The following is a 16651-nucleotide window of genomic DNA, read 5'->3' on the forward strand; positions in this document are numbered from 1 at the left end:
GACTCACCCCCTGGCAAAAGAGGAAGATGAGAAGGTACCGTTAGCTACAAAGGAGTGGTTGGAAAGTGACCATGTTCAAAATTAAATCAACACACAATTATCGCAAAGCTTGTGGACACCTGACGTCTGCAGTATCAGATTATTTTGCTAATTTGCATCTGGCTAGCTCTGTTCCCCGATGCAGTCTTGAACAGACGAGCGTGGATTTAATCATCCAGGATAACTTCAATCATCCCGTCTTGCCATAAACGGAATGTGAGTAGATGGAATAAACCATTGATGAACAACAGACACAGACCACTAGCCTGAAACTCCGGGAGAGTTGTTTTTGGTCAACAGCTAGGCTAGTGGTCCGTATCCGCTTCCAATAATTTGTGCTAAGCTATAGCTAGCTTGCAGCCGGATAGCTTTCTACTGAATGCACAGAGAGGAAATTGGTGTCTTCCCTCTTGTCTGACGGTAAGCACATTTCCCACAATGTCTGCATGTTCCCTTTAAGTCATTGGCACTTACTGGGAGGCTCCTCTGCACAGTAGAGCGGGTTGTGCTGGGCCTGGCCTTTGGTCTTCCGTCCCACCCTGCAGGGGGCCTTGGCCCTGGAGGGTGTGGTCTCACGTCTGCCCCTGCGGTCACAGAGAGTGCAGGGGGCCGGGGAGGCAGAGGGCCCCTGGGGAGTTCGGATGTGGTCCTGATTACCATACTGCCGCACCGCACCGCTGTGGTGCTCCGCTCGCTCTCGCTGCCAGATGAAGTGTGAGGGCATGATGGCCATCACCTGGAGGACAGAGAGAGACAGACAGAGACAGACAGATGAAGTGTGAGGACACGATGGCCATCACCTGGAGGACAGAGAGAGACAGACAGAGACAGACAGATGAAGTGTGAGGACACGATGGCCATCACCTGGAGGACAGAGAGAGATAGACAGAGACAGACAGATGAAGTGTGAGGACACGATGGCCATCACCTGGAGGACAGAGAGAGACAGACAGAGACAGACAGATGAAGTGTGAGGACACGATGGCCATCACCTGGAGGACAGAGAGAGACAGACAGAGACAGACAGATGAAGTGTGAGGACACGATGGCCATCACCTGGAGGACAGAGAGAGACAGACAGAGACAGACAGATGAAGTGTGAGGACACGATGGCCATCACCTGGAGGACAGAGAGAGACAGACAGAGACAGACAGATGAAGTGTGAGGACACGATGGCCATCACCTGGAGGACAGAGAGAGACAGACAGAGACAGACAGATGAAGTGTGAGGACACGATGGCCATCACCTGGAGGACAGAGAGAGACAGACAGAGACAGACAGATGAAGTGTGAGGACACGATGGCCATCACCTGGAGGACAGAGAGAGACAGACAGAGACAGACAGATGAAGTGTGAGGACACGATGGCCATCACCTGGAGGACAGACCAGTGTGGCCCTTTTTCTCTTTCAAGGAAAAGATCAAGTTTCTTTGCCGTGCCAATAAGGGTCCATTGGGTTTCATTACAGTAACAGAGACAGATATCATTCTAAGAACTCCCGTTCTCAAGCAGTAGTGTATACATGTTCTCTTTGGTGTGTGTCCAGCCCTATGCTCAACGAGTGGATCGTTTTTGATTGAAGCACCTCTGAACCAGTCAATTCCTACGTTCAGACTCTGCATGGATGGCGTCAAATGGAGGAGAGCAGACCTCCGGTCAACTCCGGATACTATTTATACTACTATCTACTATGTACTATGCTACTATGTCTATACTATCTACTATGTACTCTGCTACTATGTCTTTGTCTATACTACTATGCTACTATGTCTATAGTACTATCTACTATGTACTATGCTACTATGTCTATTGTCTATACCAGTGGTTCTCAAACTTTTTACACCAAGTACCACCTGAGAACGTAGCTGGCTCTCCAAGTACAACCATATGACCGGCGTTAAAATACAGTCTATTCAGCTATGCACAGTTCACGCAGGAGGCAAATGTTTTCCTAATACCAATATTTATTGTTCACTTTTGTCAGACACAGCCACAATGTACTTAAGCATTACATCACACGCAGGAGTGGTTTGTGACCAATAAACCATGCCTAGGGGTGGTTGTTAGGCCCGAGGCGCAGCCGAGGGTCGTTAGACCCCCCTAGGCATGGTTTATTGGTCACAAATCACGACTGCACGTGGTGTAAAGCTTTTATACAACTGCCAGATTCATCCAACCTTATTTCTATACAATAAACACACATTAATCGAAGATTTATTGAAAAAACCATCCGCCAGAAAAAGTAGTTCCCACAACTCCATGTGGAAGCAGCTTGAAGTGCATCCAACCAAACTAACACATCCAACTGTGTATTATTGGAATGATTGAGAGAAGTTGCCTCATGTGGAAGCAGCTTGAAGTGCATCCAACCAACTAACACATCCAACTGTGTATTATTGGAATGATTGATTGAAAATTTATTAAAACGTTTTCTTTGCCCTATAGGAAAAAAACGTTTTCTTCGCCCTATTTTTTTATTTATTTCTTTTAGCCTAAACTTAACCAGTTGGAAACCAGGGGTACAGTAATAAAATTAGCAATCAACCAATCAATCAATTCAATAGACCATGCTCACTTAAAACAGCGCTGCTTCTCTCTCAGTCTGACTCCCCCGGTGTTGCAGACAGGAGTGTGTGTGTGTGTGTGTGCGTGTGTGTGTGTGTGTGTGTGTGTCACAGTGTGTGTGTGCGTGTGTGTGTGTGTGTGTGTATGTGTGTGTGTGTGTGTGTGTGTGTGTGTGTGTGTGTGTGTGTGTGTATGTGTGTGTTTGTGGGTACGCCAGCGTCGGACAGTGTGAGAGAGAACGCTGCAGTCGGAAAGTAGGAAGGAAGAAATTTAAATCAATCAATTAATCTATCAATCAATCCGCGATTTTTCTTTTGTTCTAGATTGAGTCAAGACCCATCAATTACATCATCCAACATTGTTTAAAATACTAACACATTCCCCTTGACAGAATCGCTTCATATTTAGTCGTTATGGTGCTTTCAACATAACCATTTGTTCTCCGCGATCCTGTTTTCTCCCGGAGTGAGCCGGGGAGGGTTATGTGATTTGGTTGTGGGCGGGTCCTGAGCCCAGGACCGTGGATTGTTACCAATAAAGACGTGTGAATGGCCAATCAGAATCGAGAAATTTGCATGCCGTTGTATAATTAAGCATTACATCACACACACACACACACACACACACACACACACACACACACACACACACGCACAATTATTTTGTTACAAAAACTTAATTTCCTGCATTCTGGTGCAGGAATTTCTGAATTTTTACCCTTTAAATGCCAGTGTTTGTGATGGGCATCACAAATTATTGTTAAAAAGAAAAGAAAACACATATTCAATACATTTTTGAATGTTTACCCTTTAAATGCCAGTTTGTGTGATGGCATCACAAATTATTGTTAAAAAAAACACACAAAAAGTAAAATATTTTCAATATATCAAATGCAAAGTACATTTTTCTGGGGGGGATTATTACAGGCTAGGCATGTGTCAATGATTAGCAGCAACACAGATTTTGATGGATTTTTTGTAATGTCAGATTTAACACCAACTCTTTTCAGAAAAGTGGGAGTATTTCATTTTTTATCTGACATTACAAAAAATCTAAAAAGATAAATGGTTATGATCAGGGCTGAAGTTGAATTAAAGATTTATGACTGTTTAGACTGCACTACTCTCTGTCACAGTGATCTCCTGGTTGTTCCCCACTTAGGTTATCTAACTATCGTGCCACCGCAACCAGAAACACTGGCCTGGCCTGCTTCTAAATTCAGTGGCCTGACTGCAAAAAAATAAAAAAAATAAAAATTGTAAATGTTTTCAAGTACCACCAGCAGTACCACCAAGTACCACTAGTGGTACGCGTACCACAGTTTGAGAACCACTGGTCTATACTACTATGCTACTATGTCTATACTACTATCTACTATGTGGGGTGGGGGGGGGGGGAAATCGATACGTAGTAGTATCGCGATACTTTGCGTGGCGATACTGTATCGATATTTAATTATTCATAAAAAATATATATATATTTTTTTTTGGTATAAGGAAGTTGCATTGTTCATTTCAATACCTGTAATAGTACAGTAGTCCCCACACACACATGTGCATTCAGTTAAGTTGGAATATGACTGTAATACAAACAGTTCAGTTTGTCAGGTACATGCAACACAGATTACAGTGTTTACATCTGTCTGCTTGAGAAAATACCATGTTCTGCAATAAAGATGATTGAAGTGAGATGAACAGACTGAACTTTATTTTATTAGATAAAACATGTTGACAAAGTTTTACTTTGCAGTTGAAAAAGGTAATAAATAAAATGTGATAAAAAAAATTAAATAATAATAATATTTCGCAATACTCAGCGTATCGCGATATATTTAGTATCGCGTTACTATCGTATCGTGACGCAAGTATCGCGATAGTATCGTATCGTGAGGTCTCTGGCTATTCCCACCCCTATTGATTGAACATTTTATTAACAGATTGCAGAATGGGTACAATACAGTACGGCTCAATACACACAATTGTTAAGGGGATGCAGACCAGAGAAAGACTTTCATCTTGTTTACAATATGGTCAAAAATGTATATCACGGTATAATTTGAAGCATAAGCGGTAATGGTATATATCACAGTATATTCATTTATCTTAAAATGTCTATATAAATGCTTCTGAAGGGGTAAAATACTGGCAGCTATTACTGTACTCTTGTATTACTAGGACATATTTCACATATTCAACCAACTCATCGGGAGCAGATAGGGGTTAAGTGTCTTGCTCAAGGACACTTCGACATGCTGCCCGGGAGGAGCAGGAATCAAACCGGGAACCTCCGGATTACCAGACAACTGCTCTACCTCCAGAGCCAGTCTCCCCTACTATGCTATGCTATACTATGCCTATACTACTACCTACTATGTATATACTACTACCTACTAACTATGCTAATACAGTATGTCTATACTACTATGCACTCGACACTACTAGACGAACGTTACCACTTACCCATAGCTGCCAGAGGTGAACCCCTCCTGCTGCCTTGTTGTACACAATCTGTAAGTCGCTATGGATGAAAGCGTCAGCTACATGACTACATGTAAACGTGTACCTCTTCGCTCTGGATGGAAGCGTCAGCTACATGACTACATGTAAACGTGTACCTCTTCGCTCTGGATGAAAGCGTCAGCTACATGACTACATGTAAACGTGTACCTCTTCGCTCTGGATGAAAGCGTCAGCTACATGACTACATGTAAACGTGTACCTCTTCGCTCTGGATGAAAGCGTCAGCTACATGACTACATGTAAACGTGTACCTCTTCGCTCTGGATGAAAGCGTCAGCTACATGACTACATGTAAACGTGTACCTCTTCGCTCTGGATGAAAGCGTCAGCTACATGACTACATGTAAACGTGTACCTCTTCGCTCTGGATGAAAGCGTCAGCTACATGACTACATGTAAACGTGTACCTCTTCGCTCTGGATGAAAGCGTCAGCTACATGACTACATGTAAACGTGTACCTCTTCGCTCTGGATGAAAGCGTCAGCTACATGACTACATGTAAATGTGTACCTCTTCACAGCAGTTCCTGCTCACGGCAGCCCTGTACCCGATGCGAGCCCACAGCGTGTCTCTCTGCACCAGGAAGCCGGAGAAGTGCTTCCTCCAGGTCTTGCCCAGCGCCCAGGGGAAGATGTCGTACTTGACCTCCTCCTCGTCCTCCTCCATAGTGTTGGCCAGGTAACTGTGAGGCAACAATCGTCATTACATTTCCATTACTACTGCCCCAGTAGGGCTCTCCGCTCCTCCGACCAAGGGGTGCTCGTCGTCCCCCGGACCAAACCTGTTGTATACTCATCTGGTTATTTAGTATAACATATAATAATGAGGAGACACGAGACACGGGTAAATTCCAGTTGACAGCTCTTTAGTGGAAAACTCAACACAGGTGATTACAATGACGGCAGTACTTATTAGCAGGGGGCGTGACGGTATCTAATAAGGGGCAAACTTAGAATGTCAATACACAACATATCCCTCCCCCTTAACTTTGAAGGTTCCCCTAAAAAGTAAGTACTTAAACATTAACAAAAAACACTAAGTGTCACTGTGGTTTGGTATCCCTCATTCTATAATTAACTTAACAAATCGTATTTAAACTTAAACTTTCATTGGCTAGTAACCTTTGCCTGAACTAGGGAAAGAGGGTAGACTACCTCAATTCCCAGACTGAACCCTGGGGATTATTCTGCCCCAATTATAAGGGTTAGTCTATCAGGAGGGCGTCTGACTCTACTGGGGTAACGACCTGTAGGCAAGTCAGTTTCATTGTCTTTTGGGGAGGACTGTAGGAGTCCGGGTCTGGGAGAAGTGATGGCTAGGCCTACAGTAGGTGTGCCTGGGACAGGGGCCACTCTTGCAGGTTGCGTCTGGGGCTCTTCTGGTGATGAATGCTGCTCCTGGTAGGTCTCCTGCTCTGGAACAAAGGATGGCGGCTGAGGTGAGTCATCGTGGAAACCAGCCGTGTGGAGCAGTTGATCGATGTGTCTTCTCCAGATGAGATTATCCCTGGTTTCTACTGTATATGACACAGGACCTGTTTTTGCAACCACTGTTGCAGGCATCCATTTGACCCCTTTGGTATAGTTCCGGGCGAGAACCCGGTCTCCAGATGTGAAGCTCCGAAACTTTGCTTTCGCTCGCCTCTCCACTTGAGCTCTCTGTTGCATATGCACAATCTCCCTCGTCTTTTGGGGTCTCAGGAGGTCAAGTCGAGTGCGGAGTTGTCTCTTGAGCATAGCCGAGGCAGGCGAGACCTTTGTCGTAGCATGAGGTGTGTTTCGGTATGACAGCAGGAAAGCACTGAGGCGCCTGTTGATGGACTGTGTACCTTGAGAGGACTTAAGAGCTTGCTTCATGGTCTGTACAAACCTTTCAGCGAGCCCATTGGTAGCAGGGTGATAGGGTGCAGACTTGATGTGCTGAATACCATTCTCCTCCATAAATGTCTTGAACTCTTCAGACACTAGTTGTGGGCCGTTATCACTAACCAGCTGTTGTGGTAGACCAAAGCGGCTGAAGATAGACCTTAGCTCTTCGATGGTCCTCATAGAGGAGGTGCCCGTCATGACGACAACCTCAGGCCATTTGCTATGAGCGTCGACTACGATTAAGAACATGTGGTTCTCCAATGGGAAGACCAAAGGGCTTTTTCAGACGTAGCACCTGAACTGTGGAATTAGCTACCGTGTGAAATCAGGTCTGCTGATAGTGTGGAGTCCTTTAAACAGGGTCTTAAAACCTTTCTATATAGTCAGGCCTTTAATTGATCATGTATGCGGTGTAACATTTGTGTATGTGGTTTAGGGACGGGCATTTTAAATAAAAATCCAGATAGATTGATCGCATGCTATACTCGAGTGATCGTGTATTACTCGTAAAGAAAAAAAAAACAATTTTTTTAAATTAAAACATATATTTTTGAATACCGGTATATTTAATTATAATATTATTATTTTTTACTTAATTTTGTTCATTCACGTATATGTTTAAGGAAACCAACAAACAGTTATAATCTTACACATACATGTGAAACAGATATGTAAAAAAAATAATTCCCATGTACGATTTTATCTTGAGGACTTATTTTTCTGTCTGTGTCCTCCATAGCCCACTACCTCCAGCGATCCCCACCTGCCACTACCGCCCACCTGCCATGCTAAAACACCCAGACACACCGCACCTGTACCCCCTCTACGCAGTAATACATTTACTTAAATAAAAAATATATATATATTCTCCTGCCTCCCGTGTTGTGCATTTGAGCCCACCAGCTACCGTGACTTAACAACAACTGTTTCATCTAATAACATCATGTTGTTCACCTCACTCCAATCGTTTCTATTGTAGCAAAATGTGATTGTCAAGCAAAAAAGCAATATATCACTGTATCGATTTCCCCCCACCTCTAGTTTAATATAGATATAGAAAAAAGGTCCTTCTGAATATCGTGATACTTTTTCTATATCGCCCTAAAACATGCAAAAATCCGGTTGTGTGATTATTACATTTAGTATTTTTCTCTCAAACTTACAGTGCAATGAAAAAGTTCCTCCTGTTATGTTCCTTGATGGTGAAGAGGGCTCTTTTGAAGTAGACAAAGGTCATGGCCAGGAGGTACTGAGGTGTGAGAGGCAGAAAGAAAAATAAGGAAGGTTATTATCAGTGGGTTGAAAAACATCATCATCATCATCATCATCATGCAGTTTCAAAATGATTTAGTCACTCTGAATTGTAATTAGACCACCTTATCTGTAATTTTACAGCAACAGTCCATCCACAGAAAGTCTTGTATCAGGTCATCCGCTGGAATCAAAAGTAATTCAGTGAAATAAGATTAGTCATTTAGTGTGTGTACCCCAAAACCAATATCAACATTTTAAATAGCCACATTGGGCATCCCACACGTTACACTTCACCAATGAGAGTCCGCGCTGTCAGGTGAAAAGAGGCTGCTGGCTGTCTCCTATGTATCAGAGGAAGCATCTGTTAGACTTCAGGGCTCCCTAGACCGACCAGTGGGGGGCACATGCGAGCAACGACCAGGAAGGGGAGGGGGGAATTGGCATAACGACTAAATTGGGAAGGGAGAAAAAAAATTAAAGTATGACAGACTTGGTCCTCAAAATGAGAGGAAGTGAATGAGGAGCCGGACACCTGGGAGGAGTGGCGGTGTTGACAGCAGTGGTCGCTAGCTTACTTTGTAATTGTACACGACTGCTAGTTTAGTTCTATTAAAGTGAAATATCCCTTTTAACTCAACTCAACTTTAGCCTCTGTCACTAACACTGCCAGGCAGGCCCGGACTGGCCATCGGGAGCACCGGGAGTTTTCCCGGTGGCCTGGCCTGCACAGATAAAAAAAAATTATAATTATATAAAGAAAAATATAAAAAAAAATAATATTTTTTTTATTTTTTTGCCAGGCCATTGTTTCTACTTGTGGCGGCGGCGCGGCGCGATAGTTAGATAACCTAGGTGGGTGGGGAACAACCAGGATTTCACTGTCTGCGACAGAGTTGGAGAACTATCTGACTCTCTCTCTCCCTCACGCGGACACACACACACACAATGGAGCCGTGCTGCCGCTTGTGATTGGTGGAGGCGGGACCAGGCGATACAACTGATTGACAGCGGTGGCGGCGAATGGAATGGCAGACGGCACTCAGATGCAGAATAACAGCCTAACCTCGTTCCCAGCTTTATCTCGAGAGATAAAGCCTGGTAAAGCACTACGGCCGAAAGTGGGAATCAGGTAGGAAGTCCTGCCCCTGAAATCACGACAAGGTGCTCATGAAAATGTATTCCCCCCAGAAACAACCTCGTTATCGCCTCCCTCGACAGGCTGACAGACCTGCTTGTTGTTTGTTTCGCTGGGGACTATAAACAGATCAGGGGGTGCCCGGAAACCGGAAAGCCTGTAGCCGGTATTTCTGTATTTCCGATTCACATTTTAGGAGGCATAGCTTTACCAGCCTAATAACAGCCAGGCAGTGAGCCAGGTAGTGAGGGACTCGGGAGAGATACAGTATAGCGAAAGTCAATTAACGTTGATGTCAAGATGGACAGTGGAAGAAAGAGAAAGGGTGGAGGAGAGAGGGATAAAACAAAGAAAAAGAAAGGCCCTTACAGGAGAGAGTGGTTAACTGTATTATAATAGTAAATAGAAAAATATGTTGTGCTCTTGCTTTTTTCTTTTTGAAGGTGGAGAGAGTAGCATTGCTAGTGCCACAACAGTTTTATTTGAGGTCCATAACAGTACATTGTACTAAGCAATTGTTGGCTCATTAGTTTGTGATTCACATGCACTAAAATTCACCAGAATGCAAGAAATTAAGTCTTTGTAACAAAAACAATTCCTGGTGGGGGACCCCCAGACCCCCGCTTAAAAAGTGGCCTGATTGGGGCTATATTTTGCGCTATATCTCCCGGTATGAATTATTTCCCCAGTCCGGCCCTGCTGCCAGGTCAGTGATTTCATTCCCACTGGGGGCATCCATGCTGAAAAATAATCCACCTGTTATACTCTATGGCTGATTGGATCAAATCATCCACGAAATGATCCACCAGATGTGGACATGGTTGAGGAGTACAAATACCTCGGTGTGCACATCGACAAGAAACTGAACGGGTCAAAACACGCAGAGGCACTGTACAAGAAGGGCCAGAGCCGACTCTACTTCCTCAGAAGGCTGAGATCCTTCAATGTCTGTACAAGGATGTTGAGGATGTTCTATGAGTCGGTGGTGGCGGGCGCCTTCTTGTACGCTGTGACCTGCTGGGGCAGCGGACTGAGAGCAGGGGACACAAACAGGCTGGATAAGCTGGTCAGGAAGGCCAGTAGCGTGGTTGGGGTGGAGCTGGACTCTCTAGCGAGGGTGGCGGAGAGGAGGAGCCTTGCTAAGGTCCAGGCCATCAGGCCTAAAAGAAAAAAAAATTGTTTCCGGTTGCCGACCAACCCTGCCGATTTAGGTGCGACCCAATTTATTTTATGAGTTAAAAAAAAGTAAATTTTAAAAAAATTATATTTTCTTGTTTTTTTACAATAAAGTTTCATAAAAATCTTAGTCAAACCTTTAGTATTATGGATATTAAACATGCTGGCAGAGTACATGCATCCATGTTGTTGTGAACATTTTAATTAAATAAAGAAATTCCCTATCCATAGTCGCCGTGGGAAAGAATAAAATAAAAAATGTAATTAAAGAAATTCCCTACCTACCCATGGCCTTAACTGACAACCAACAGGAAACAAACAATATTTTCTTTTATGCCTCAGGGAAAACCCCTCCCACCCACTATACACAGACTTGGCTGACAGGAGGAGCATGTTCAGTGCCAGGCTCACACTACCTAAATGCAGCACTGAACGGCACAGGAAGTCCTTCATTCCAACAGCCATCAGACTATTATAATGCATCACTGTGCCTCACTGCATCACTGAGCACAGAGTGACAGTTACCATCTTCCTGGACTCTTACTTTTGAAACAGCACTGTGCAATATTACACCTACTGTAGACCTCAGTATATTTTTACTGTATTTATTTACTGTATATTTTATTCCATTTTTATTCTATTTTATTCTACTCTTATCTTAGGCAATTTGATTTGATTTGTTTTGTTATTCTTATTCGTGACCTGGTCTGTCTAAATGTTTAAATGTTGAGCGATTTGCAGTGTCAAATTTCCCTCGGGATAATAAAATTATTTCTATTCTATTCTATTCTCAATGGCATATTATATGGTATGTGATTGGTAGAGATTTGCTCAACCCATGTCTTTGAGACATGTACAGGATCTGATGGAAATATCCCGCATACCATAATCTAGGGCACGTACTGTACATGCTGACCTTGATGTTAGAGGAAAAGGGGGGTTTGAGTGCAGGTAGATCATTGACATATTTTTGTTAAATTGGGCCCACTTCCATGCCACTAATAGGCTCAACAGTTGAAGGAACATGCCAACATTATGGGAAATAATCACAAGAAGAAAGGTACCAAGCCTAAGCCTAGCCTAGCTTAGCACAAATGAATGCAAGCAGATGTGGACCAGTAGATTAGCTTAAAGCTCTGGGAGAGGTGTTTTCGACCAACAGCTAGGCTAGCTGGTCCGTATCCGCTTCCATTCATTTGTGCTAGGCTAGCTCGCAAACAGAGAGGAAACGCAAGCGCGTTTCCTGTTCAATGTTGTTTCAATGTTGGCATTTTCCTAGGTCTGGTGTCCCAGAACCCCCCCCCCCCCAGGCCCCAAATAACAAAAGCTACACATTAGCTCACAGAAAAGTCTGAAGAAGGCTGCCATTTCTTCCCTCTGAATGACAAGAGTTGGGACCGGGGTCAGTTGGCCCGGCTGGACTTCATCCTGGTGCCGGTTGAGTGACTGTCTCTTGGCCGCTGGGCCTTGGGCCTTTTTCCCACTGGGCCGTTTGAGCTGGAGACTTCTCCCGCTCTGGAGGCTGTGGGCCGTTACCTGTTTGATCCGTAAGGTTGCCATGGGTGGAGTCTGGATCCAACTGAGTGTGTGTTTACTATGGTAAATTGTTTTCTGGTGTTGTCTGAAAAGGGACATAAACACGTAATTAAAGACAAGCTGGTTATTTAACGTTAGCAAGGCTACATGCCCTAAGGCTTTCCCATCCCTGGGGTCACCTGATATGAAATTCCTGATTAACTCATTGGCCGCCAACAACGATTATATACGTGTTTGTCCGACAACCGTTGAACGCCAACCACGTATATATATATACGTTATTTGGTCCGTTTTCCTTTTATTCTATATTTCTATTCATTACAGGCACACGGACTCGGGGTTAACATGGGGAATCCTCATGAGAATGTAAAAGTGCAATACCGGCCGCATCACGCTAGACGGCAGTATCGAGCACCCTTTCTACCCTTGTATCTTTCTCTGTGGGATGGCCCCAGGTCTCCGGTTTCATGTTTCCTTGTCGGGCAAGGGCAGCCGTTCTGCCGGTTCCATCGAAGCGCGTCAAATATCTCCGATCCATATGTTGTGGTGGATTATGCCGTCAACGAAATGGACATTGGATATACCAGATGGCGATCAAACAATTGGAATATTATTTTTGAAATACTCCCGGGCCCCGGCCACAGGTAAGGACGATTTGACGTACATTTTTGCTTGATCCTGCAATGCTTTCATACCGATCGGGCTGATAACCATTTTTAATGTGTTCAATGCGAATGCCGTTACTGACAGTCAAATAATCAGAAACAACCGCCCCCTTTTTCATGCATTCATGATGGAACATAATAGCTATGATATAGATTTGATTTCGGGATAATAGCGTACACAGGCAAGAAATGGCAACGTGTATAGTGGAATCGACGTATAGGGCTTTAACTCAGGATTTCATGAATTACCAGACAGCTCTAAAACCATACTTATATTCACCACAGTATAACACTGGAACGTATGGATGGAAAAATGTATTCTTTCTCACATATTGAACGATAGATAGGTGATAGTGGGCCATAGTATTGTATCCATAGCTAATAATATAGAATATAGTTATAGCTCTACAAACAAGGTGACTCAGTCCTATATTTTAACGTGTGGCAATGCAACCACAGGGCCCCGACTAATCCCCGGCGGTCAATGAGTTAAACAGAAATGGCTGCCTGCCATAACATGTTATGCCCGGGTTTGTTTTGTTTAATTTGCCAATCAATCTGCAGGTAGCAGGCAATATAGGCAGATAGCCAGCTAGGTTTATCTATTGCATAGTAACTAGACTAACTGTGTGATAACGATCTTTCATACAGTTGGCCTTTTCTCGCTGATAGTTAAATGACAACTTATGGGTTTGTGGATAAAATGTACATGTGTTATCTTCATTCCTTCCTTACATCTGGGGTAGGGAAAGCGAGACTGCAGCAAAGTGGTATATTTATATTAAAGGTTGCTTCTCAGTGTTTTAGCCTGTATGACACCATTAATAAGAGGTCATAGTTTGTTAAATAGGTCAGCTGTTGTTCAATAGTGCTTTGAACCGGATTAAAATATCAAGTCAAGATGATATGGCCAGGTTGCTCCGCTGTCTGACTGAGGATGAGAGATATGAAACGCTGTTTGCTTGTCACCCTAAAACCTTTACATAAATGAACAGGTTATGAGTAATACAAACGTTTTGGATTGATTTTAGAAAGTGTAGTTTCACAGCATAAAATCCACAGTAAGCTGTGGTGTTCCACAAGGAAGCATAAGGTCCGCTACTGTTCCTAATTTATGCAAATGACATGTCGTCAGCTTGTGACTGCAACTTGTTCTTGTTCGCGAACGACTCAGCCCTGCTGGTCTCTGACAAGAACAAGTTACAGGTTGAAAAAACCCTCAGCTCAGAACTCGGCAGAATCTGCACCTGGCTCGCTGATAACAAACTATCATTACACCTGGGTAAAACAGAGTCCATTCTCTTCGGATCAAATAACAAACTCAGGGCGGCTGGGTGGCGCAGCGGACATTGCGCTCGTCACCAACGCAAGAGACACGGGTTCGACTCCGGCTGTCTGCGTTGCCTCCGGCTTGGACCGCCCGTCATACTAATTCAATTGGCAGAATTAGCGGGTGGAAGTCGATGGGTGGTAATCTGGACGTTGTGGACAGCGACTCCTACAGGTCGGTTGGGGGACGCTTGCACTGCACAGCAGAGACAGGAAATGGCGGGGGTAGTGTGAGCCTCCCACACGTTACACCTCGCCAATGAGAGTCCGCGCTGGCAGGTGAAAAGATGTGACAGGCTGCCTCCACATGTATCGGGGGGGACATGTGATGCAAGGCTTCTATCCTCCCTACAACCAGCCAGTTGGGGGCATATGCGAGCAACGTTCAAGACAGGGGAGGGGAGAATTGTCACAGCGAAATTGGGATGGGAGAAAAATAGAAAAAGGAGAAAAAGTGGATAAAAAAATAAATAAATAACAAACTCAGCAAGACTGACGGCTTCTCAGTTACAGTGGGTGACAATATTGTCACAAGGAAAGGTGAAATTACATACCTAGGTTCCATCCTAGAGGCAAATCTTTCCTGTGACAAAATGGCATCCAATGTAATAAAAAAAAGTCAACCAACGAACTAGATTCTTGTACCGGATCTCCTCTCTGGTAAACAAGAATACCCTGAAGACTCTGGCAGGAGAACTCATTCAAGGGTACTACGACTATGCTTGCACCTCATGGTACCAAAGCACCTCAAAGGCGCTAAAAACAAGATTACAAACATCACAAAACAAACTGGTCAGACTACTACTTGACCTTACTCCTAGAACCCACCTCACCCCTGCCCACTTTGACTACCTAGGATGGCTTAGAGTAGACGACAGAGTACAGCAACTTGCAATGGGCCTGGTCTACAAGATACACTATACGACTAAGGTACCCATGTACATGTCAAAATACTTCCCAAAGGTCAGTGAATACCACGACCACAACACCAGAGGGAGCTCAACAAATCATGTTAAACCCAGATTCGGTTCAAACAAGGGACTAAACACGTTTCGCAATTATGCCACAACATCAATGTGGAACGCCCTACCCAAAGCTGTAAAGGAATGTGAATCCCTACCCACTTTCAAAACCACTCTCAAAGAGCACCTACGGGAGACTGCAATTCGAAACTGGCCCAGTAAATGTCCTAACCCAATAATACACGAGACCCTCTTCTTGGGACCAAGTAAGGTTCTGTCGATATTCCAATGTACAGTTTTGCTTGTACAGTTGTACAGTTTCCCCCCCCCCCACCTACCCAACCCCCCCCCCCCCCCCCCCCCACCCAACCACCTCCAATGTACAGTCCAGTGGCGTAACTCTCTCTCAATGTGTGCCGGGGACAGATTTGGGGGCGTGGCGAGTGACGTCGATGGGGGGGGGGTTAGGGGGGGCCACCCCCCTCTGCGTCTCTACATTTCGTAGCCGCATTTCTGCAGACCCCTCTCTGATTGGTTGAGCTCTATTTCTGCAGACCCCTCTCTGATTGGTTGAGCGAAGCCCCTCTCTGATTGGTTGAGCGTGCGCATGAGCCGCGACAAGCTCCTCCAGAAACTCCGTTAAGCTCCAGAGAGAGAGGCTGAAAACCCACAGGTCTTGCCCGACGGATGGGAGCGAATCCCGGATCCGAGGTTTCTGATAACTACCCCCAAAACACGGAGGTCGCGAACGCAATTTATACGCATGGAAGTATTGATTACGCCATAACGAATCATTAAAAAAATATACCGTTAACTGGAATATGTTGTGTGTGCCTTTCTGAATATGATTTGGGAGGGTTATAATAGAAGAAAGACAGTGTAAACAATATAACGTTATGTGAATAAACCGCGAAATAATAACTAATTCCTTGGTCAATAGAAGTCTCTGTGATACTTTCTGAATATGATTTGGGAGGGTTATAATAGAAGAAAGACAGTGTAAACTAGGCCTGCCACGATAACACATTTTGCTGGGCGATTAATTGCCCCCGAAAATATCGCGATAAGCGATATTATTGCGACCGGTTAGAGATTTTTTTTGAGAAATTTCTTTCCCAAAACTTTTATTTTGAAGCCCACCGCTCCGTCTTTTCCGGTTTAAGACTTTTATTTTGAAGCCCACCGACCGGACCGGAAGTATTGTTGTGATTATCCTAGCCGACAACTTGTCTCGTCCGGTTGTGTTTTTTAGTTTTAACGTTAGCTACTAACGTTAGATGCAGCTACTACAGGCAATCAACGATGAGGAGGAAGCGTCAAAGCAGTATATAATAGAATAGCTGTGGTGCGTAGGCACTGCAGCACGACTCGAAAACGACCCGTTATAATAAATTAATTCATGTTTAACTTGTCCCCGTCTCCAGTGCTTTGACTAGCCCCACCCGTTCATTGTAAACAATGATGCATGTAATTGTATTAACGTTATTCTGTGTTATTCTAACGTTACACTACAAATAACGCTACTTGGTTAAAAGGAGCAACACTATTGAGAAATGTATTAAACTATATGTGGCGTTGCTACTGCCCCACGGAGCTCCCG

General features: G+C 44.2%; 1 protein-coding gene across 1 annotated transcript; it reads right to left on the reverse strand.

Moving 5' to 3' along the window:
- Positions 1-499: 499 nt before the first annotated feature.
- On the reverse strand, positions 500-12119 carry spdya (speedy/RINGO cell cycle regulator family member A; the record flags this gene model as incomplete). Its single annotated transcript, XM_084336841.1, has 5 exons — positions 500-775; positions 5637-5808; positions 8158-8243; positions 8371-8429; positions 11903-12119. 5 exons carry the CDS (start codon positions 12117-12119, stop codon positions 500-502), a joined length of 810 nt encoding a protein of 269 aa, XP_084192967.1.
- Positions 12120-16651: the final 4532 nt, after the last annotated feature.

The sequence above is a fragment of the Notolepis coatsorum genome (genome assembly GCF_963971535.1).
Source record: "Notolepis coatsorum genome assembly, chromosome: 1".
NCBI lineage: Eukaryota > Metazoa > Chordata > Actinopteri > Aulopiformes > Paralepididae > Notolepis > Notolepis coatsorum.